The sequence below is a fragment of the Dasypus novemcinctus genome, chromosome 4 (assembly GCF_030445035.2).
Source record: "Dasypus novemcinctus isolate mDasNov1 chromosome 4, mDasNov1.1.hap2, whole genome shotgun sequence".
Taxonomy (NCBI): Eukaryota; Metazoa; Chordata; class Mammalia; order Cingulata; family Dasypodidae; genus Dasypus; species Dasypus novemcinctus.
In genome coordinates this window covers 58,006,291-58,028,761 of record NC_080676.1, presented here as the reverse complement: position 1 = coordinate 58,028,761, position 22,471 = coordinate 58,006,291, and the positions used below count along the sequence as shown (strand labels likewise).

General features: G+C 40.5%; 1 protein-coding gene across 4 annotated transcripts in view; it reads left to right on the top strand.

The window, feature by feature from the left end:
• MCF2L2 (MCF.2 cell line derived transforming sequence-like 2) overlaps positions 1 to 22,471 on the top strand; it is a 330,371-nt gene that overhangs the window by 196,333 nt on the left and 111,567 nt on the right. For all 4 annotated transcript variants that reach the window (XM_071214651.1, XM_058295404.2, XM_004464613.4 and 1 more), the window contains 2 exons: positions 1,758 to 1,935; positions 7,109 to 7,200. In XM_071214651.1, the coding sequence (XP_071070752.1) occupies positions 1,758 to 1,935; positions 7,109 to 7,200 (270 nt within the window). The remainder of the gene's footprint in view (positions 1 to 1,757; positions 1,936 to 7,108; positions 7,201 to 22,471) is intronic.

The following is a 22,471-nucleotide window of genomic DNA, read 5'->3' as shown; positions in this document are numbered from 1 at the left end:
TTGTAGTACTTAGAAACTGCTCGTGTATGAAAAATGGCTTATTTTTAATTTTTTTAATAAAATGGAATTCTGCTCTTTTATTTGGGGGGAAGCAGGAGTTGAGTTCATCATCTTAAATTGTGTAGAAATTAGTTTTTCCGTGAGTCAGAAGTGGGTTTGGGATAGGTTAATTGTGAACAATGGGTGTTTTATTTATGTTTACTCTCTAAAAAAGGAGATAATACAATTCCAGAAAGTGAAATCACATTCTAAGGTTAGGAGTCCCTTTTATTGCACCTGCAATAACAGAGTGGATGCTCGAGTTGGCAAGGGTAAAATAATGTAAACAGGTAAAATTTGTATTTATCTTCAAGGCTGGTTGAAGCGTAAAATTTGTTTTTTAAAACAAATTAAAACTTGGACAATGAAAGGATTCTTTATATTAGAGAGAGAGAGAATGTCTCTCCGCGTGGGCGTCAAGCCTGCGAATGGGAATCCTCAGAGCAGTCTGCGTAGCCCATGCGGTTCTGATTCTGGCTCCCTTCTTCAGTGGTTAAAATCATTCAGGACGTGAATGTCAGAATTGCTATAACAAAGGAAAGGCTACCCACTTCCCCCACTTCTCCAGAACTTAGAAGGTATGCTGGAAGCCAAACTGGAAGAAATGCATTCTGCTGAATTTAGGGCCAATTTCAGGGCTTGTTTCTTTCTTGTTTTCCTGAACCTCTGTCATAGAGCATAGAATTAGTTCAGGGAAAATGTCATCTTTCCTCTGGCATTTCTTCAGTTTGTTGCTTTCTTTCTTATATGGAGAGAAAGGGTTACACAGAATAAAGTTTAAATATATATCCTTTTTATTGAAGGTGCTTTGTGGTTCTCTTGATCCTGCCTCAGAATTTAGCAAACTCTTTTCCCCAGAACCCATAAGCTCTTTTCTCCATCAAGGCCTTTATTCAGGATAGCTTTACCTTTTTTTTTAAAGATTTAGTTTATTTTTTTCTCTCCCCTTCCATTCCCCCCCCCCCCATCAGTTCTCTTGTGTCCATTCGCTGTGTGTTCTTCTGTGTCCTCTTGCATTCTCAGGGGCACCGGGAATCTGTGTCTCTTTTTTTGTAGCATCATCTTGCTGCGTCATCTCTCCATGTGTGCGGTGCCACTCCTGGGCAGGCTGCACTTTTTTCACGCTCTGTGGCTCAATGCGGGACACGTTCCTTGTGCGGGGGGCACCCCTGCGTGCCACGGCATTCCTTGTGCAGGGCAGTGCTGCGTGTGGGCCAGTTTACCACATGGGCCAGGAGGCCCTGAGTTTGAATCCAGGACCTCCCATATGGTAGACGGATGCTCTATCAGTTGAGCCACATCCACTTCCCTCAGGATATCTTTTCTTAGTTTCAAGGCCAGTTTTGTACGTTGGCCTAATAGCCTTCATCATTGGCCTGTGGCATCCTTTTCTATTATTGAGGGCCACGCTTTAGCAATCATTTATCCACCCATCGTATACTTACTGGGCACCACTCTGCACCAGTCAGTGTCCCAAGCTTTAGAGATGCAATACTTTAAAAAGGATATGTTTCTGCACCTATTAGTGAAGTGGAGAGCAGACTCTTAAAAGCACAATTCTGGCTAATAGGTTCAGTGGATGCTGAAAGGAAGGTTATCTGAGGGAGGTAGGGGTGGGGGGTGGAGAACTGGGGAATGATGGGAGAAAGGGATTCATGTCCTTAGGCTGAGGGTAGAGAGGCTTATTCATGATTTTCTTGGTTTTCTTCTTCCCGAAGGCCAATGCCCAAAAAGTCCTGCAGAGGCTGAGTGATGTGCAGGAAATATTTGACAAGAGGAAAGTGAGTCTCAAGAAACTGGCAGCCAAACAGACACGCCCAGTGCAACCCGTGGCTCCCCATCCAGAGTCTTCCCCAAAATGGGTGTCACCGAAAACCAGCCAGCCTTCTACCTCGGGTAGGTTGTTTGGGGGAGGAAGTCATGTGACTTTCTTATTTCATCAGCACCCATGATGGTTGATACAGTGGTTCTTGAAGATGCATAATGGTTGTTGCTATGACATATGATTTAAAGCAAATTACAGATGTGGCAAAGTGCAGGCATTGAAAACTTATAAAGTTAGATAAAACTGAATAGCTAGACTCAAGAAGTTCTTCTAGTAGAACAATAATATAAATGCACAAATAATACCAGCATAAAAGACTCCATTAAAGGCCTTTAATAGGCACATAAGATTCTATTAGCAATGGAGGGGTGAAATCCATTCTTTGAAAAGATAAAAAATCCTGACACCTATGCCACATGGTCTTGATTACTATACCTTTTAAGATCAGATAGCATAGGGGAGCAGATGTAGCTCAAGTGGTTGAGCACCTGCTTCCCATGTACAAGGTCCCGAGTTTGATCTCTGGTACCTCCTAAAAACAAAACAAATGAAGAAACTGACTCTCACTGGGGAGTGGATGTAGCTCAATGGTCAAGCACCTGCTTCTCATGTACAAGGTCCTGGGTTCATTCCCTGGTTCCTCCTAGGAAAAAGAAAGAAAGAAAGGAGGAAAGGAGGAAGGAAGAAAGGAAGAAAGAAGGAAAGAAAAGATAGTGTAAATGTCTGAACTTATTTTGTTTTCAAGATTCTTTTGGCTATTTTAGACCCTTTTCATTTCCTTTTAAGTTTTAAAATCACTGTCAATTTCTTCTGGGATTATGATTGCAATTGCATTGAGTGTATAGCTTGATTTGGGGAAAACTGTTATCTTAACAATATGATATCTTCAAATTCATTAATATGTTACAAATTTCCATTTATTTAGGTCTTCTTTAAAATTTCTCTTGGCAGTGTAGTAGTTTTGAGTGAAAAGGTCTTAGGTTGTTTTTTTTTAACTTATAATAAATGGAATTTACAATATATATAATGATAGGAATATATTTATATATGGGAATACAATCATGTCATCTGGGAATACCTTTTCAGTCTTCATATCTATTTTGTTTCCTTGCCTTAGCTGTAAGGTTTTCACAGACATCTTTTATCAGATTTAGGATTCCATCTATTCTTGGTTTAATGGGAGTTTTTATCAGGAATGATTGCTGAATTTTTTCAGATGCTTCTTTTTCTTGGTGCATGTATTAAGATGATCAGATAGTTTTTCTCCTTTTTTTGTTAATATGGTAGATTAGAATGATTGATTTTCAAATGTTAAAACAACCTTGCTTTTCTGGGAAAAACCTCACATTCACATGGTGCATTTGTCATTTGTTGCTTTATGTATTTTGAAGCTTTGTTATTGGGCACATACATATTCATAAGTGTTAACTCTTCTGGATGAATAAGCCCTTGCATATTTATGACATGTTTCTCCTTCCCCCTTACCTCTAATCCTTGTCTTGAAGTCTATTTTGTCTGATATTAATGTAGCTACTCCAGTTTCCTTGTGCTTAGAGTTTACCTGATATATATCTTTTTCCATTCTTTTATGTCTGTCCATATATATTAAGTGCATTTCTTATAGACAGCCTATAATTGGGTCTTGCCTTTTTAATACATTCTGTTGATCTCTACCTTTTAATTGAGTGTTTAGTCCGTTTACATATCATATTATTGTTAATATAGTTGAATTTAGTTCTAGTATTATGCTACTTATTGTCTATTTGTTTCATATGTTTTTTTAGGAGGTACTGAGAATTGAACCCTAGGACCTCATATATGGGAAGCAGGTGCTCAACCACTGAGCTATACTCACTCCCATGTATGTTTTGTTTTTTTTCTTCTTTATTTTCTTTTAAATGTTACATTCAACTGCGTATGTTTTTTATTCTTCTGTTTTTCTTTTCCTGCCGTCTTTGGGGCTAGCAGATATTTTTTAATATTCCATTTTAATTGCCTTTATTGGATTCTTTTTTTTTAAAGATTTATTTTTTAAATTTATTTCTCTCCCCTTCCCCCACCAGTTATCTGCTCTCTGTGTCCATTCGCTATGTATTCTTCTGTGACCGCTTCTATCCTTATCAGCAGCACTGGGAATCTGTGTTTCTTTTTGTTGCATCATCTTCTTGTGTCAGCTCTCTGTGTGTGCGGCGCCATTCTTGAGCAGGTTGCACTTTCTTTTGTGCTGGGCGGCTCTCCTTACGGGACGCACTCCTTGCGCGTGGGGCTCCCCTACGCGGGGGACACTCCTGTGTGGCAGGGCACTCCTTGCGCGCATCAGCACTGCACATGGGCCAGCTCCACACGGATCAAGGAGGCCCAGGGTTTGAACCACGGACCTCCCATGTGGTAGGCGGATGCCCTAACTATTGGGCCAATTCCGCTTCCCTTTATTGGCTTCTTAGCATACCTTTTTGCATTGTTTTTCTCCCAGAGGCTTATCAAGGGTTTGTCACATGTATCTGTAATTTATCACCATCTCCTCTGAGTTAGTATTGTTAACACTTTTTGTAAAATAAAGGAAATTGCAAAAATATAGTTCTGTATGCCTTCTATCTGTCCTCTGTACTATTCTTATCATAAATATTCAGTCTATGTATGCTAAATCCCCAATATTGTTATAATTTTTGCTTTAAGCAATCATAGGTCTTTTAAAGAAATTAAGAAAAAGTATATATATGTACCCTCATATTTACCACTTCCAGTGTTTTTTATTCTTTCTCGTAGATCAGAATTCCATCTTGTTTCATTTCCCTTTAGCCTGAAGAACTTCCTGTAGTATTTCTTGTAATACAAGTCTGTTAGCCACAGTTTCTTTCTGTTTTGTTTATCTGAAAATTATAGGATCTTTAAGTAATTCCCCATTTAGTACAGTTTACAGTTCTCTGCCACCCATCACATATTCCACTTTTTAAAATTTAGCCTAACAGTTTAGTGTATTTCCTTCCCGACTTTTTGTATGAACAGCACACACTTAACACATACATACACATACATATACATGCACACTTAGACACACACACAAACAGGCACTCACACACGCACATACATAAATGCATCTTACACACACAGAGGCAACCTTCTTGGGGCCACTGTTGGAAACCGTACTTGGTTCTGACTCCTCATCTAGGGCACTTTCCGAAAACTAAATTATGTTCACTTTCATGACTTGGTCTGGCATTGTTGTAAGGCACAAATGTTTGTTACATGTAAATAAAGCCGGGATATTGTTTCTCAGCTTTTCAAACACAAGAGTTCATAATAGATAATGACCCTCCCCCGAGTAAACACATTTTCATCATGTCTGCACAGGTATTGTTGACCTTGGTCAGGGGACTAATTCATTTTGCAGAACAGTCCTACACTTTTGTTTTTGGAGACCACACTCAGGCAGACCACTAACAGGATTTTCAAACACATTTATCTGCTTCCTTAGTAACTGAGTCTGGGCCAAGATAAACTATGGTATTTCATCATAGAAAGTACGTGGGTGGGGGAGCTTGGCATCTCAGCTCTGACTCTTGTTTGCTTGGTGCCTTGGACACAACACTCAACAGAGGTTAAGGAATGTGAAGAAGTTCTTTTTGATGCCATGCAGCTATAATGGTAGCTAAAATGTATCGAGCACTTACTGTAGTCTAACTGCTTTGTATAAATTAATTAATTAAAGCCTTAGAACAACCCTGAACTGTAGGCTTTATCATAATTCCCCACTCTACAGATGAAGAAGCTAAGGCATAGAGATTACTCTATGTGTGTCTCATCCGTGGAAGAGCAAGAGTTGAACCCTGGTCATGTTGCTTCTGAGCTTTACCTTTAGCTGCTTCACTCTATTTATAATATTAAGAGCAGTAGTTTCAGTAGTTTCAGTGGTTACATAACCTGGGGCAGCAAAAATTGTAGTTGACTAGTGATTTTGACATAAGCATCTATGAAAAACCCATAGGAAGCCCAAGCTGGGTCCGATTGGCTTCTAGACTCTGAGGGTTTGGAGGGACCTCTGAGCGCCAGATGGTCGACCTCCATCAAGTCCACCACAGATGAAAATTGGATATCTGGTGAAATAAGATGGTTGGCATTTTGGCATGGGACCTAGAAATTCTCAAATCCTGCCTTGATTAGTTGCATGTATCCTGTGAGCTTCCCAAGGGATGGTGACTGTGACAGTGACAAGTAAGAATTCAATTTTTGGTGTAACTTTTAAGTAACCTAAATCTCCTTTAAAAATAAAGGGAAAAAAAAAGCAAACAATAAAACCAAAAGCAATGTAACATGGACACACACACACAAAAGAACCCAAAGTACTGCTTACCCCTCAGCGTGGTAGCCATCACTCTCAGTGTAGCCATGTGGCCTAACCTTCTCCTCCCTAAGTCCCAATCTTACTACAGATGGCCATGGAGCCTGAAAAAAGTGAAATTTCTCCGATGTCTAAGAGCCCCTGTGGAAAGGAGGGAAAGGAGATAGAATGAGAGAACAGAACAAGAGCAAGAAAGCCCAATTCCGTCTTGGCTCAGCCAACTGAGTCTACCTGCACAGTCCTGCCATCCACTAACAAATTTGGTTATATCAGTTCTGTTATCCAACTATCAAATCATCAGATTAGTGACAACTTCTTCTGGTTAGGGCAGACATCGACATCACCTTCCCAATAATATAGTATGATTGTGTGTACTAATATTTAGCATTTTTCAAAATTTCTGTAATGAGCATAGATTAATTACCTTTAAAATGGAAAAATGTATTTGATAAAATGTGGAACTAAAGTTGAATCTAATCTTCTAATACAAGAACAAAAGAGAGTATAGTGACAGATAGTACAGATGATAAATGCTAAAGCAGCAGTGCATAAAAGAATCCATACAGCTTGGAAAAGTCAAGGAAAACTTAATGAAGAAAGGGACCTTTTAGCTGGGCCTTAAATATGGGAATGATGGAAATAATTATTTTTAAAATTGCATTATTTACTGATTTGTTGAGGTTTGATGTTTCATGTGGTGTTGAATGTGACTTTAGTCCCTTCAGCTTCTTGTTGCTCTCCCTCGCTCTTCTTCCACTCCTGAGGATATCGCTGGAATCACACATTTAAGCCTTGTTTATCTACTGCATCAACATGGCCCATCTACTTGCCCCAGACAGGCTAAGTGCTCTGAGTTATTTGTAAGTAGAATAACAATTAATGACAGATTCTCTTTGTCCCTCCAGCTCCTCCTCAGAGGACATCCAGGGAACCTTATAAGGAGGCAAATTTGAACTTCCCGGAAAAGGAAGATGATGAGACTAAATTTGAAGTAAAGGTAAGATCACCTTTCTTTTACTAGTAGAGATTTTTGACATGAAAGCAGGTTGCTGCCATAATTATCAGAAAAACAATAAATTTTGTTTCCTTGTTCTGTATTTTTATCACCTCCAGAAGAAGTGTCCCTAATGGCATGGAGCACAGACAAGTGCTCCCAAGAGCTGAGGTTTATAGAACTTTTTCTTTTTTTTCCCTTTTTTTTCCTTCCTAATTCTAATTAGATACCAAAAATAGCACAAAAACTGGTCACAAAACCACAAAAACATGGTACGTCATGTTGTTAGATTTTGGGTTAGATTCCATTTTGTCGAGGGACACATTTAATTCATGCCAGTAATCTGATTGCATATTCACCACACCGTAGTACATGGTCCATGTATAAAAAGAGCATGGCAAAATTGCAAAGAGCTACATGCACATGCACACATATGAGTACATGTATATACAATATCAAAATCAAGAAATTGACTTAGGCATAATCTACAGAACTTATTTAGGTTATTTTGATACTGTACTATAGTTGTGTAAGATGTTAACAGTGGAGAAAGCTACAGGAATGGTGCAGGGGCTTCCCTTTACATTTCTTTGCAACCTTCTGTGAACCAGTAATTATTTCAAAATAAAAATTAAAGATGAAAAGAGCATGAGTTTTGGAATCAGACAGACCTGGATTTAAGCAACATGACATATCTACACCTCAGTTTCTCATCTATAAAAGTGGGGATAGCAGCACCTACCTCCTGGAACTGTTTTGAGCATCAAATGAGATAATATGCATGTGACTCCTTTGAACATTGTCAAGCATTGTATAATTGCAAAGCAGCTTTATGTTTAAAATCCAAGTAAAATGAAATGTCTGTATATGTTGCTGCTTGGCAATCCCAGAAGGAGTTCCCAGCTCCTTCTTCCCTGGAAATTAAACAACCAGCTGACTCAAGGGTTCTGAAGCCAGAGGTCAGTAGATCATGGGCTCAAATAAACTTCAAGAAGGAGCTGGACCCATCATCAGTCCCTAATGTGTCCCAATACAGGAACCCACACGATTCCAATGATCATGAAGGAGTCAGGCAAAAAGCAAATCTTAGGCTTTTCTTCTTTGTGATGGAAAAAGCATGGGAACAAGAGTTCCCCCCAGACTTTTTTTTACAGAAAACAACTGTGGGTAGATTAGGATGTTATCATTTGCTGTTGCTGTGTCCCTCTTTTTTTTTTTTTTTAAATATGTATGTATTTTATTTTTATTTTTTTCAAATTCTACTCAATTTATTCATTTTTTAAAAAGATATTACATTAAAAAAATATGAGGTCCCCATTCGCCCCCACCACCCCCACCCCATCACTCCCCTCCCTAGTAACACTCTCCCCCATCATCATGTCACATCCATTGCATCTGGTGAGTACATCTCCGGGCATCGCTGCACCCCATGTCCCGTGTTCCACACCATAGCCCACACTTTCCCATGTTCCATCCAGTGGGCCATGGGAGGACATACAACATCTGGCAATTGTCCCTGGGGCACCACCCAGGACAACTCCAAATCCCGAGAATGCCTCCACATCTCTTCTCCTCCTCCCCTTCCCTGCACCCAGCAGCCACCATGACCACTTTTCCCACATCAATGCCACATTTTCTTGATTATTAACCACAATAGTTCATGAATAGAATATCATTAAGTCCACTCTGATCTTTACTGTATTCCTCCTTCCTGTGGACCTTGGCTTGGTTGTGTCCATTCCACATCTATGTCAAGAGAGGGTTTAGATTCCACATGGATATTGGATGCAATCCTCCTACTTTTAATTGTAGGCACTCTAGGCTCCATGGTGTGGTGGTTGACATTCTTCAACTCCATGTTAGCTGAATTGAGTAAGTTCAATAAATCAGAGTGTAGGAGCTGTAGTCTGTTGAGATCAGGGCCTGGCTATCATATTGTCAGTCCAGAGATTCAAATCCCCTAGATATATCTTAAGCCCCAGCACCAGCTACAATTCCAGTAAAGTAGCATGAAAGGCTTGTGAAAAGAGATCCCATCTGAGTCCAGCTCCATCACGCAGAAACACCAGCTCCAAAGAAGGGCCAACTGACATGGCAGTAAACCCCATCTGCCATGACCATAGAACCTGTGGGTCTCTTTAGCCCTCAAAAGGACCAATACCTGGGGTTGTATCTACTTTATCTGTCTCTGAGACTCTGCTCTGGTGTGCATAAGGGCAATCCTTCTGACAACCTCCAGACTCTTTTTTAGAGACTCATAACCATATAAACTCATTTGTCCTTTCCATTTCCCCCTTAATTTAGGTCAAACAGCATTTTTAACTCCTGTTATTATATGTAGACAGAGATATTCTGCTGGTCCACGTTGAACCTTTAATTCAAGGTCCTTTTCTAGTTGCATCATCAGCTGGTACTTGGTAGTGATCCCTTGGTGCCAGGGAGGCTCATCCCCAGGCATCATGTCCCACGCTGAGGGGAAGGCATTGCATTTACATGCTGAGTTTGGCTTTGAGACTGGCCACATTTGAGTAACACGGAGGCTGTCAGGAGGAAACTCCTAGGCACAGCACTGCTCTAGGCCTTGTTTTTATTTCAGGCGTGTAGGCTCACAAGCATAGTCATTAGTATCAGGGGCTCACTGTTGCACCCTCATTCCTTCCTGATCCTTACTGCTGTACCTGGGGGACTGCCGCTGCTCCCCTAGGGACCAAGACAGAGCCCCCCCTGGCCAGTAACCCAGTACCCCCCCAGCTGTTGTTTTTAATTGTTTCCACTATGAGTATATCCAAACATTTCCATGCCCCCTGGACATATGCCCTGTATAACTCCCTGTCAACCATATATTGCCTATCCATAACATCCCATACCAGTATTCCTCCGCTGCCATTGTTGAACCACTCTGTGATCCAAAACTTCCTGAAAAGTGAAGCCCAATATAATGTCAGGTTCCCTTACTAGTAAAATGGAATATAGCAGTGAGTTTAAAGGTTAGATATAAAATACATATTGATTTGGAAAAATTCTATATCCTATCTTTTTTCTTTTCTTTTTTCCTAATTATTGAGCTTCTCTTCACAGGAACCCTAGATCACAGTAATTCATATATACAATATACAGTACTCCCACACATCTACCATAAAACCTTTTCCCTTCCACAGCAATAATCTTTTAACTTATTCATATCATATTTACTGAAACTGATGTACATACTCCGAAACAATAGCTTTCAAACAAGGTGACATCTGTGCTTACATTGTGATCCATACTTTAGGCTTTACAGTTTTCTAAATTTTTTAGTTATCCTATGTTTTACATTATGGTTTACATTATTAGCCTGTTGTCCCCTATATGTTTTTGGTGTAATATTACATGTTTTACATTCATCCTTGTGTACTCTCGCGAAACTCCTCTCTTGCCCCCACATTTACCTTGGTTCCATCCATTCAACATCCATTTTCCCCTCCCCTTGGGGCCCACAGTGACAGCCAATCTCCATTTCCCAAGGAGCCACGTCCAGAGATACTTGCAACAGTGTTCAGGGCCTGACTTGCTCAACTGCCCTAATACCCTGGGAGCCACCCTTTCTCTCGAGAGATACAGTTCCCTCTATTTGATGGCATTAGTCCTCCCCAGGATGTGAGTCCACCCCCACTCTCACTACTTGAGTCTCTACCCAATGGTACAACCCACCCTGGCAAAATGAGCATTCAGACATTCCCCAGGAGTCCGTCCCACGTCAGACCATCCCCTCCAAGCATCCTAAACAGGTAACCCTCCTAATTATATTTTGATATGGTTTTCTCAGCATTTTACTCTCAACCAACACCTGACACTCCCCTATGTTCATATGTTGCCCCTCCCTCCCCCCAATTTTTTGGGCAATATTACCCCTCCGCCCATTTCCAGCCCCCTCAAACCCGCAAAGCCCCACCCAAAGGCAACCCCTTGCCCCCATTTTATCTCTTCTTTGTGCTCATACTTACCGCCAGCTCATCATAGATTCCACCCCTGCAAACGTCAGCTCACATCCTTCCTCCACCCCCCGATTTCCTATAAGTCTATCTTCCAGTCTCTAGCTCTCTGAGGCAGCTTGCTTATTTCATACCATTGAGGTCATGTAGTATTTGTCCTTCAATGCCTGGGTTGCTTCACTCAACATAAGGTTCTCAAGACTCATCCATGTTATCATGTGTGCTTGTAGTGTATTTGTTCTTAAAGCCAAGTAGTATTCCATTGTATGTATATACCACATTTTATTGATACACTCATCTGTTGATGGGCATTTGGGTTAATTCCAACTTTTGGCAATAGTGAACAGTGCTGCTATGAACATTAGTGTACATATATCGGTTTGTATCCTTGTTTTCAGTTCTGCTGAGTATATACCCAGCAGAGGTATTGCTGGGTCATATGGCAAATCTATGGTTAGTTTTTTGAGAAACCGCCAAGCTGTCCTCCAGAATGGTTGTATCCTTCTGCATTCCCACCAGCAGTGGATGAGTGTTCCCTTTTCTTCACATCCTCTCCAGCATTTGTATTCTTCTGTTTTTTTCATAGCTGCCAATCTTATGGGAGTAAGATGGTATCTCATTGTAGTTTTGATTTGCATTTCCCTGATAGCTAGAGATTTGGAGCATTTTTTCATGTGCTTTTTAGCCATTTGTATTTCTTCTTTGGAGAAGTGTCTGTTTAAATCTTTTTCCCATTTTTTAAATGGGTTGTTTATCTTTTTATTTTCAAGATATATGAGTTCTTTTTATATGCAAGTTATAAGTCTCTTATCAGATATGTGGTTGCCAAATATTTTCTCCCATTGTGTGGGTTCTCTTTTTACTTTATTGACAAACTCCTTTGAGGTGCAGAAGGCTTTAATTTTGAGGAAGTCCCATTTATCTATTTGTTCTTTTGCTGCTCGTGCTTTTGGTGTGATATTCATGAAGCCATTTCCTATTACAAGGTCCTGTAGATGTTTCCCTGCACTGCTTTCCAAGGTCTTTATGGTCTTGGCTCTTATATTTAGGTCTTTGATCCATCTTGTGTTGATCTTTGTATAAGGTGTGAGATGGTAATCCTCTTTCATTCTTCTACATATGGATATCCAGTTCTCCAGGCACCATTTGTTGAATAGGCCGTTCTCTCCCAGTTGAGAGGGTTTGGTGGCTTTATTGAATATTATATGGCTATATATATGAGGTTCTATATCAGAACTTTCAATTCGATTCCATTGGTCTGTGTGTCTCTCCTTATGCCAATACCATGCTGTTTTCACTACTGTAGCTTTGTAGTATGTTTTGAAGTCTGGTAGTGTGATTCCTCCAATTTCATTTTTCTTTTTCAATATGTCTTTGGCTATTCGGGGCCTCTTTCCTTTCCAAATAAATTTTATAGTTAGTTTTTCTAGTTCCTTAAAGAAGGCTGCGTTGATTTTTATTGGGATTGCATTGAATGTGTAGATCAGTTTTGGTAGGATAGACATCTTAATAATATTTAGTCTTCCTATCCATGAACATGGAATATTCTTCCATTTATTTAGGTCTTCTTTGATTTCCTTGAACAGTCTTGTATAGTTCTCAGTGTATAAATTTTTTACATCTTTAGTTAAATTTATTCCTAAATATTTGGTTTTTTAATTTACTATTGTAAATGGTATTTGTTTCTTGATTTCCTTCTGATCTTGCTCATTATTGGTGTACAGAAATGCTACTGATTTTTGCACGTTGATCTTATAACCTGCGACTTTACTAAACTCATTTATGAGTTCTAGAAGCTTTGTTGTAGATCTCTCAGGGTTTTCTATGTATAGGATCATGTCATCTGCAAATAATGAAATTTTGACTTCTTCCTTTCCAATTTGAATGCCTTTTATATCTGGTTCTTGCCTCAGTGCTCAAGCAAGTACTTCTAAGACAATGTTAAATAGAAGGGGAGATAGTGGGCATCCTTGTCTTGTTCCTGAATTTAGAGGGAAGGATTTTAGGATTTCTCCATTGTAGACAATGTTGGCTGTAGATTTTTCATATATACTCTTTATCATGTTCAAAAAATTTCCTTGTATTCCCATCTTTTGGAGTGTTTTTATCAAGAAAGGGTGCTGTATTTTGTCAAATGCTTTTTCTGCATCTATAGATATAATCATGTGATTTTTTTCCCTTCAATCTGTTTATATGGTGTATTACATTGATTGACTTTCTTATGTTAAACCATCCTTGCATACCTGGAATGAACCCTACTTGGTCGTGATGTATAATTCGTTTAATGTGTTGTTGAATACAATTAGCAAGTTTTTTGTTAAGTATTTTTGCGTCTAGGTTCACTAGAGAAATTGGTCTGTAATTTTCCTTTCTTGTGGTGTCTTTGTTTGGCTTTGGTACTAGGGTAATGTTGGCATCATAGGAGTTAGGCAATGTTCCTTCTGTTTCAATTTTTTGGAAGAGTTTCGGCAGGATTGGTGTTAGTTCTTTCCGGAATGTTTTGTAGAATTCACCTGTGAAGCCGTCTGGCCCTGAGCTCTTCTTAGTTGAGAGGTTTTTAATGACTGATTCTATTTCTTTATTTGTGATTGGTTTGTTGAGATCATCAATTTCTTCTTTCGTCAATGTGGGCTGCTTATGTGTTTCTAGGAATTTGTCCATTTCCAGTGAATTGTCATTTTTGTTGGAATATAGTTTTTCAAAGTATCCTCTTATGATAGTCTTTATTTCTGTGGGGTCAGTGGTGATATCTCCTTTCTCATTTCTTATTTTGTGTATTTGCATCTTCTCTCTTTTTTTCTTTGTTAGTCTCGCTAAAGGTTTCTCAGTTTTGTTGATCTTCTCGAAAAAACCAGCTCTTGGTCTTGTTTCTCTTTTCAAGTGCTTTCTTATTTTCTATTTCATTTAGTTCTGCTCTTACCTTTGTTATTTCCTTCCTTCTTCTTCCTGTTGGATTACTTTGTTGTTTTTTTTCTAATTCCTCCAAATGGGCAGTTAGTTCTTCAATTTTTGCTCTTTCTTCTTTTTTGATATATGAATTTATGGCTATAAATTTCCCTCTCAGTACTGCTTTTGGTGCATCCCATAAATTTTGGTATGTTGTGTTATCATTATCATTTGTTTCAAGGTAGTCATTGATTTCTTTTGAGATTTCCTCTTTGACCCACTGTTTTTCTAAGAGTGTGCTGTTTAATTTCCAAATCATGGTGTGAAATCTGGGCCTCTGGCCCTTGCAAATTTCCAGCTTCACTTCACTGTGGTCAGAGATATTATTTTGTATGATTTCGATCTTTCTGAATTCATTAAGCCTTTCTTTGTGGCCTAGCATACAATCTATCTTGGAGAATGATCCCTGTGCACTTGAGAAAAATGTATATCCTGCTGTGTTTGGGTGTAATGATCTACATATGTCTATTAGATCCAGCTCCTCTAATGTACTGTTCAAATATTTTGTTTCTTTAGTGATTCTCTTTTGAGATGTTCTGTCCAGAGTTGATAGTGGTGTATTAAAATCCCCCACTATAATTGTAGATGCATCTATTCTTTCACTTAGTTTTTCCAGTGTTTGCCTCATGTATTTAGAGACGCCCTTGTTAGGAGCATAAATATTTATGATTTTTCTATCTTCTTGACATATTGTCCCTTTCACTAATATGTAGTATCCTTCTTTGTCTCTCACAATTGTTTCGCATTTAAAGTCTATTTTGTCTGATATTAATATAGCTACTCCTGCCTTTTTTTGGTTATTGTTTGCTTGTATGATTGTTTTCCAACCATTCACTTTCAGCCTCCATGAGTCTCTGGGTCTAAGATGTATCTCTTGTAGACAGCATGTAGATGGGTCATATTTCCTTATCCAATGTCCCAGACTGACTCTTTTGATAGGTGAGTTTAATCCATTGACATTCAGTGTTATTACTTTCAAGGAATTATTTGTGTTAGCCATATTTTGATTGGGCTTGTGTTTGTCATATTTTTTTTTTCCTGTCTCTTTTTGTCTTTTTTGTTGCTCTTACACTCTCCTCCAATTCTGCCTGTCCTGTTTTTTCCTTTCTTCCTGCAAAACTCCCTTTAGAATTTCTTGAAGGGGAGGTTTCTTGTTGGCATACTCTGTGAATATTTTGAACTCTCCATTATTCTTGAATGCTAGTTTAGATGGATAGAGTATTCTTGGTTGGAAATTTTTTTCTTTTAGTACCTTGACTATATCATACCACTGCCTTCTTGCCTCCATGGTTTCAGATGAGAAATCAGCACTTAATCTTATGGAGCTTCCCTTATATGTGATGGTTTTCTTTTCTCTTGCTGCTTTTAGAATTTTCTCTTTGTCTTGAGCGTTGGATAATTTGACAAGTATGTGTCTTGGGGTGGGCCTGTTGGGGTTTATGATGATTGGGGTGCGCTGTGCTTCTTGGATATGTACATCTGTCTCTTTCAGTAGATTTGGGAAGTTTTCAGCCATTATTTCCTGCAACACTCCTTCTGACCCCTTTCCCATCTCTTCTCCTTCTGGGATGCCTATAATACGTATGTTTGAGCGTTTGCATTGTCATTCAGGTCCCCAAGTCGCTGTGTCCCTCTTGACCATCAATTTTAAAAAAGTAAATAGGGGGAAGCAGATGGGGCTCAACCAGTTGGGTGCCTGCCTACCACATGGAAGTCCTGGGTTTGTCTTCCAGTGCCTCCTGAAACAACAAAAACAAACAACAAGCAAAGCAAACAAAAAAGCCAACTCAGGGAAGCCAATATGGTTTTAGTAGCTGAGTGCCACCTTACCACATATGAGGTTCTGGGTTCAATCTCCAACCCCCAATACCTCAAAACAAACAAACAAACGTAAATAGAAAATTTTTTTAATGGGTAATCATAATTGTCACATGACTTTACCTCCATAAAATCTTTGAAATCTTCAAAGTGATAGAAAAAGTGTTTAACTGTGATGCTCTTCAAAACTGGACATCAGCCTATCCTTTTGTGCAGCCGAGCTTCTGAGAATGCACCCTCTGAAAGTTGGGGCATGGCAAGTGAACCAAGGCCCAGAGTCTGCCCTTGAAGCCATCTGCCTTCGTCCCTGACTCACAATGTGATTTGAACTCACTTCCTATTTCTGTGGCTTAAATTGCCCGTCTTTAAACAACATATTGATGACTAGCACACTTTATAAAGGTACAATAGGATTTTAAGGAAATATAAAAGACTCTACAATAGAGTGAATTATTTCAATAATTATGAACAATAAATATCAGTGCTACTACTATTTTATCTGTTTAAATAAACAAACATTGTCAATAAATATAAAACACCTTTCCTCCCCAGAGAAGACCTCAAAGTGTTTAAAACCAAAGGTTTCTGTAAGTGATATATCACTTATATTATGCATATTGGAAAAAGTAGACCATGTAAGAGCAGGATAAGGATAGAATCAGAGGCTTATAGTGTTGAGTAAGATCTGAGAAACTCTGGCCACCAGACTTCTGGTTCTTCTTTCTTCTGCTCTGCTGTTTGATTCAAACTCGAAGTCCACCCTGTGAGGTTGCTGGTTCTTTGGCTTTGGCAGACCACCATCAGCATGGGTAGTGTTGAGCAAGCACAAGTATGTGAAATTGTCCTTCTGTGCTTTAGTTGTTTTTCCCTTACTGTTGATTTGTTTGTGTGTTTAATGGAGGACTTTTCTCCATGTTAGCATCAGGGCTGTGAAGAAGGCAAGGTAGGAACAGAGGTTGCCAGTGGAGGGAGTCTTCCATTATAAACTCCAAGTCTGTGAGAAGAAAGGTGAGCCAAATCCGTAAAGCCATGAGCAGCATGAGTAAGAAGAAAATGGGTTTATGCACTAAATCTCCAAATCCTAAACTTAGAATTCATTTTGGGACCAATAAATACAACTAGTGTTTCAAACAGTGAGCAGTATAACCAAGGAAATTATTCCAAAATATGTAAGAAAAAGGAAGGTTAGAAAAAAATCGCTTAGATTCATGTCTGCACAGTTCATGAGTTATTTAAATGGGGATAAGGAGGCTGACTAACATCAAGAATGAATATGGGAAGAAGAAGGACAACCACCACACCATGGAGCCTAGAGTGATTACAACTGAAAATGGGAGGATTGTATCCAGCATCCATGTGGAATCTGAGCCTCCTCTTGACATAGAGGTGCAATGGACACAACCAATCCAATGTCCACATAGAAGAGGTGGCATTGGATTGGGAAAAGTGGACATGGTGGACGATGGGTATGGGGAAAGGCAGGAAGAGATGAGAGGTGGAGGCGTCTTTGGGACATGGAGCTGCCCTGGATGGTGCTTCAGAGGTAATCACCGGACATTGTAAATCCTCACAGGGCCCACTGGATGGAATGGAGGAGAGTATGGGCCATGATGTGGACCATTGTCTATGAGGTGCAGAGGTGCCCAAAGATGTACTTACCAAATCCAATGGATGTGTCATGATGATGGGAACGAGTGTTGTTGGGGGGGGGAGAGGGGGGGTGGGGGGGTGGGGTTGAATGGGACCTCACATATATATTTTTAATGTAATATTATTACAAAGTTAATAAAAAAAAAAAAAAGAATGAATATGGGAGAAGCAGATTTGGCTCCAGTGACAGAATGTCCACCTACCACATGGGAGGTCCAGGGTTCAAACCCAGGACGTTCTGATCTGTGTGGTGAGCTGGCCCACACGCAGTGCTGATGTGCGCAAGGAGTGCCGTGCCACGCAGGGGTGTCCCCTGCGTAGGGGAGCCCCAGGTTCAAGGAGCGCGCCCTGCAAGGAGAGTCACCCTGCGCGAAAAAAAGCACAGCCTGCCCAGGAATGGTGCTGCACACATGGAGAGCTGGTGCAGCAAGATGATGCAACAAAAAGAGACATAGATTCCCAGTGCCATTGACAAGAATGTAAGCAGACACAGAAGAACACACAGTGAATGGACACAGAGAGCAGACAATGGCGGGGGGGGGGGGGGGTGGGAGGGCGTGGAGAGGGGGGAAAGGGAGAAAAATAAATTAAAAACTAAGTCTTAAAAAAAAAAGAACAATCACAGCTGCTTGTGTTTGGGGACCACTTTCAAAGACAGATGACCAGGATGGATAAAACGCATCTGACTTGAGGAGGTAATTCTGACATTATTTTGGCATTAGGCCTAGGACTCAAAAATGAAATGAAATCCCAGCCAGCCTAGTAGAGAAAATCATCACATTGTGATGCATGCCATCCCCTGCCTTCTAAAGTAAATGCATACACACACACACAAACTGTGAACCAAAACCATGCATAATTGCTACTAGTGTCACTAATAGTAACTGCTTGCAACTAAAATCATGATACGACTTTATCATCATCAGTGCAGTTATTCCCACAAAATGTTTCCGTCTTCTCTGGCAGAGCAGAGCCTTATGGTTCCAGTTCTTGATCAGCTAAACCTGATGAGGGCGCTGAGCCTCTCCCTTGAGCCAGCTGGCAATCATGCTGCCGTGGCTTGGCTTCCTGGCGTAGCCTGAGAAAGCCCAGCCTTGGGGAGATTTGCCACGGTGGTTGGCAATAGTTATTTCACTATTTTCTGTTCCTCACGTCACCAGCTGGAAGCTGAGAGCATGACTCACAGGAGCTGCTTTCCCTGACGGCTCACCTCACCACTTCTTCAGCATCTGGAAAGAAGCCAGTGGCTGATGGGAATTCTTTTTCCCTGAATGTGGAACCACAGGATAGAAAAAGAGCTACTGTAGGTTGTGAGCCAATGAAGAATATTCCTGGGTGCCTATTACAGTCATTTAAAGTAGCAGAGCCTTTCCAGGCTTCTGAGCAAAGAGCCTCTCTAATGAAAAAAGCAAGGGCTTGGGAGGGAAGGGAAAGGTGAGGAAAGAGTTCTAACCCTGACTGAGGGCCAGACAGTGTACCAGGGTACCAAGGTGCTGTGTGTACCTTGATTTCATGGCAAGTCCTCACTACCTTGTGAAGAGATAATGTTCCCCTTGTTTTTTATCCACGCCATCCTTGAGACTCTGAGAAATTGAGTTTCCCACAAGATCACACAACTAGTAAATTGCAAAGCTGGGATTGGAAACTAGCAGTTTTATCTAACAGTTTACTTATCTACCTAGTTTATTTCCTAATTGCTTTCTTAATCTATCTAACTAGAAATTTACATAAGCTTTCATAGTCTAAGTTTCCTATTCTGTGACATGGAATAAATAATAGCATCTTCACAGGGTTGTTGATTGGATGAGAAATACATGGAAAGCACCTAGAGTGATACCAACACACAGCAGGTTCTTAAAACTTTAGTTACCCATGTAATACTATTTTATAAACAGAATGTTCTGTGTAAATGATGAAAAGAATCTAAAGGAGGGTCCAATTAAGGTGCTAAATTTTATAGCTTCTCCTAATCTCAGATATGTACCTTTTGAGAAAATGATAACAGATCAGGGCCAAAGTCAGCGCCTTGCTTTCTCACTCCTTTGCATCCCCAAAGCCTTCATTTAGCCCATCTGATTCTCAACAAGAGAACTATATGAATGATAAGTACAGCTCACCTTCAATGATAGTCAGTGTTGGAGCTAACAGGAGATGCAGGGAGTTTTAGATTCCTTGGCTGCTCCAGCAAATACCATGCAATGGGCTGGCTTAATAGGAATGTCTTAGCTTACAGTTGTGAAGCTAAGAGAAAGTACAAACCAAGTCATCATCAAGGCAGTGCCTTCTTCCTGAAGACTGGGGCTGGCTGCCTGTGATCCTTGGTCCTGCCTTCTCTATCACATGGCAGGGCTCATGGTGGCCTCTCCTGGCCTCTCCTTTTCTTCCAGGATACATTGACCTTCAGCTTCTTGCTTCCTATGGCTTTCTTTCTGTTTTTCTGACTTCCATTCTGCTTATAAAAGGACTCCAGTAAAAGGATTAAGACCCTTCCTGTTTGAATTGGGCCATACCTTAACTGAAGTAACCTCATCTAAAGGTCCTACTTACAATGGCTTCACACCCACAGGAATGGATTAAATTTAAGAATGAACATGTTTTCCTGGGGCACATACAGCTCCAAATCATTACACAGGGATTCCCCCAAATCCTTCAGGAAGCCCTCAACCCAGCTCTCTGAAGAGTTTCTAGAACAAGGTTCTCAGCTTTCCCTGTGCACTGCAGCCCTGAGAAGGTTATAAATAATACAGATTCCCAGGATCTAACCTGAGATTCTGATTCATAGGTGGATCCAGGAATCTACATTTGCATCTTGCATACTTGGTGACTATACTGCAAGTGGCCCAAGGACATCACTTTTGTAACTTTGTCCTACAGGTTATATACAAGGGCCGGATTGTTACCGGATTTTTATCTAGGTCCTTGGTTAAGCTGCAGCCATGAATTTTAAGAGCACACCAGGTAAGTTAGGCCAGTAATGTATTTAGGTAGGGAGGGAAGAGAAATGGGAGAAAATAACAGATCAGGGGGTCCAGGTAGAGAGGAAGGGGTTGAAAAGTGATAAAGAGGGCTGATTTACAGACTACAATTCCCCATTATAGGTTATAAATGTCCAAGTTTTACTTGCATGGCCACATGGCAGAGGAAAAATGGCAAGAGCAGTGTGCAGAGGGCAGGACGGGTCCACAGGTGAAAGAGTGTGTAAGAGAGAGTGAGAGCAAGGGTGCTTAGGCTCTGTGCCTGCCTCTTTGAACTGTTAATTATTTCACCCCTTTGCTAATGGCAGGGGAGGGGTTCTAGCTCCTTGCCATTTTGATTGATTACCCCACCCATCAATCCCCTATGAAGGCCCAATGATAAAGTCCTTGGAGAATATCCAGGGCTTCTTCTGGCTTCCAGAGGAAGTCTTTGTTCTGAATGGCAGGGTCTTGGGGGTGGAGTCTTCCAGCAGCCGTCTTGGGGGTTATTGAGGTCCACATGGACTCCCTGCCAGGTTCCGATCCATCTATTGATTCTCTATCTTACTAGCCTGCTTCCTTCCCCCCTTATAGAGTTTATACCTTTCATCTTAAAGGCGTGCTGAAGGGAGATGATCATTTTTCTGTAGCTACTTCCTGCTGGTTAGGGGCTGTAGGCCCTACCTGACAAAGTGTAAAACTCTCTTGCTATTCTATCTTGGTTGGAGGAAGATGGATCTGGCATCCTATGTGAAGCTGGATAAAGTCCCCATATGGCTAACAAGATGTTGATTCTGGAAGAAATAAACTTAGAATTTTGAGAATATATGATCACACTAAGAGGACACAGGACCACAGAAGTAGAAAAGACTAGGTGCCTGCAAAGGCTGCATTTTCCCAAAGTTGATGGGAAAGAGTATTTTTCCTTCAGTAGGATGGGAAGAAGCATTGCCCTTTTTAGGTAAGCTAAAGGAGATGAAAATGAACAAAGTTTCTTAAAGGGATGTCTGGTTTGCTCTTCCCCAAGCTATAGGCATTTGGGCTGAAGTTAGAGGGAACAGCTGGCTTTGACATAGACACTATTTAGCTTTTTCTCTTGAAGAGGTATTTCAGCCATATAATAACTGGCACTTGTACGTCCCGCCAGGTGCTTCTGATGAGCTGGCACTTTCTTGGGCAGCTGGTTTCACTTGGGATAAGTACACCAAGTTAGAAATTCCTTTAATAGCTGTACAAGTAATCAGAACTACAGAGTAAAGTTCCTTACATTTTTGCTCTAATTGAGAGTGAGATTTGTTTTCTTGCCAAGTTGTGATCAGAACCTGATTTCCAGATCCTGGGAAGGAAAGATTGCCCATGGACCATCTCAAAGGGGCTAAGCTGAAGTGGGTCCTAGCCACATCATTTGTTGTTTCCCTTCTGGTGGGAAAACACTTAGCCCTGGTAGGATGGCATGTGGAGCTGCCAGTCCTTTCTGGGGTATGAGTGGGACAGGTTCTGGAACAAGGGCTAGGAGGGATACCTTGGTTAAGCACATTCGTTAACTATTTAGAAAATGAAGTTCACCAGGACTTTTAACATGTTCAATGTCCCTCTACATGTGATCTAGAATAGAAGATATAGGTACAGTACTTACTACTAATTAATGTAATACCCAATGCATAAGTTTCTCTTTGAGCTGTAATTAATATATTTAAGTTTTAGGTTTGCAATACCTTACATGTTATCTCCATGGGAGCAGGCCATAATGCCAATTGCGTTTAGGTCTCACAGCCAGCAATTTGCAGCACCATTTACCCTAGAGAGAAGCTAAGAAAGTAGGTTCCAGTATTCCACTGGCCTGGTGCATAACTCTCTTCGGCACTATGAAACAGGGCCAGTTTGGAGGTGATATCCTTTGTATATTTGGCTGCATTGAGCCATTGTTGGCTGCTG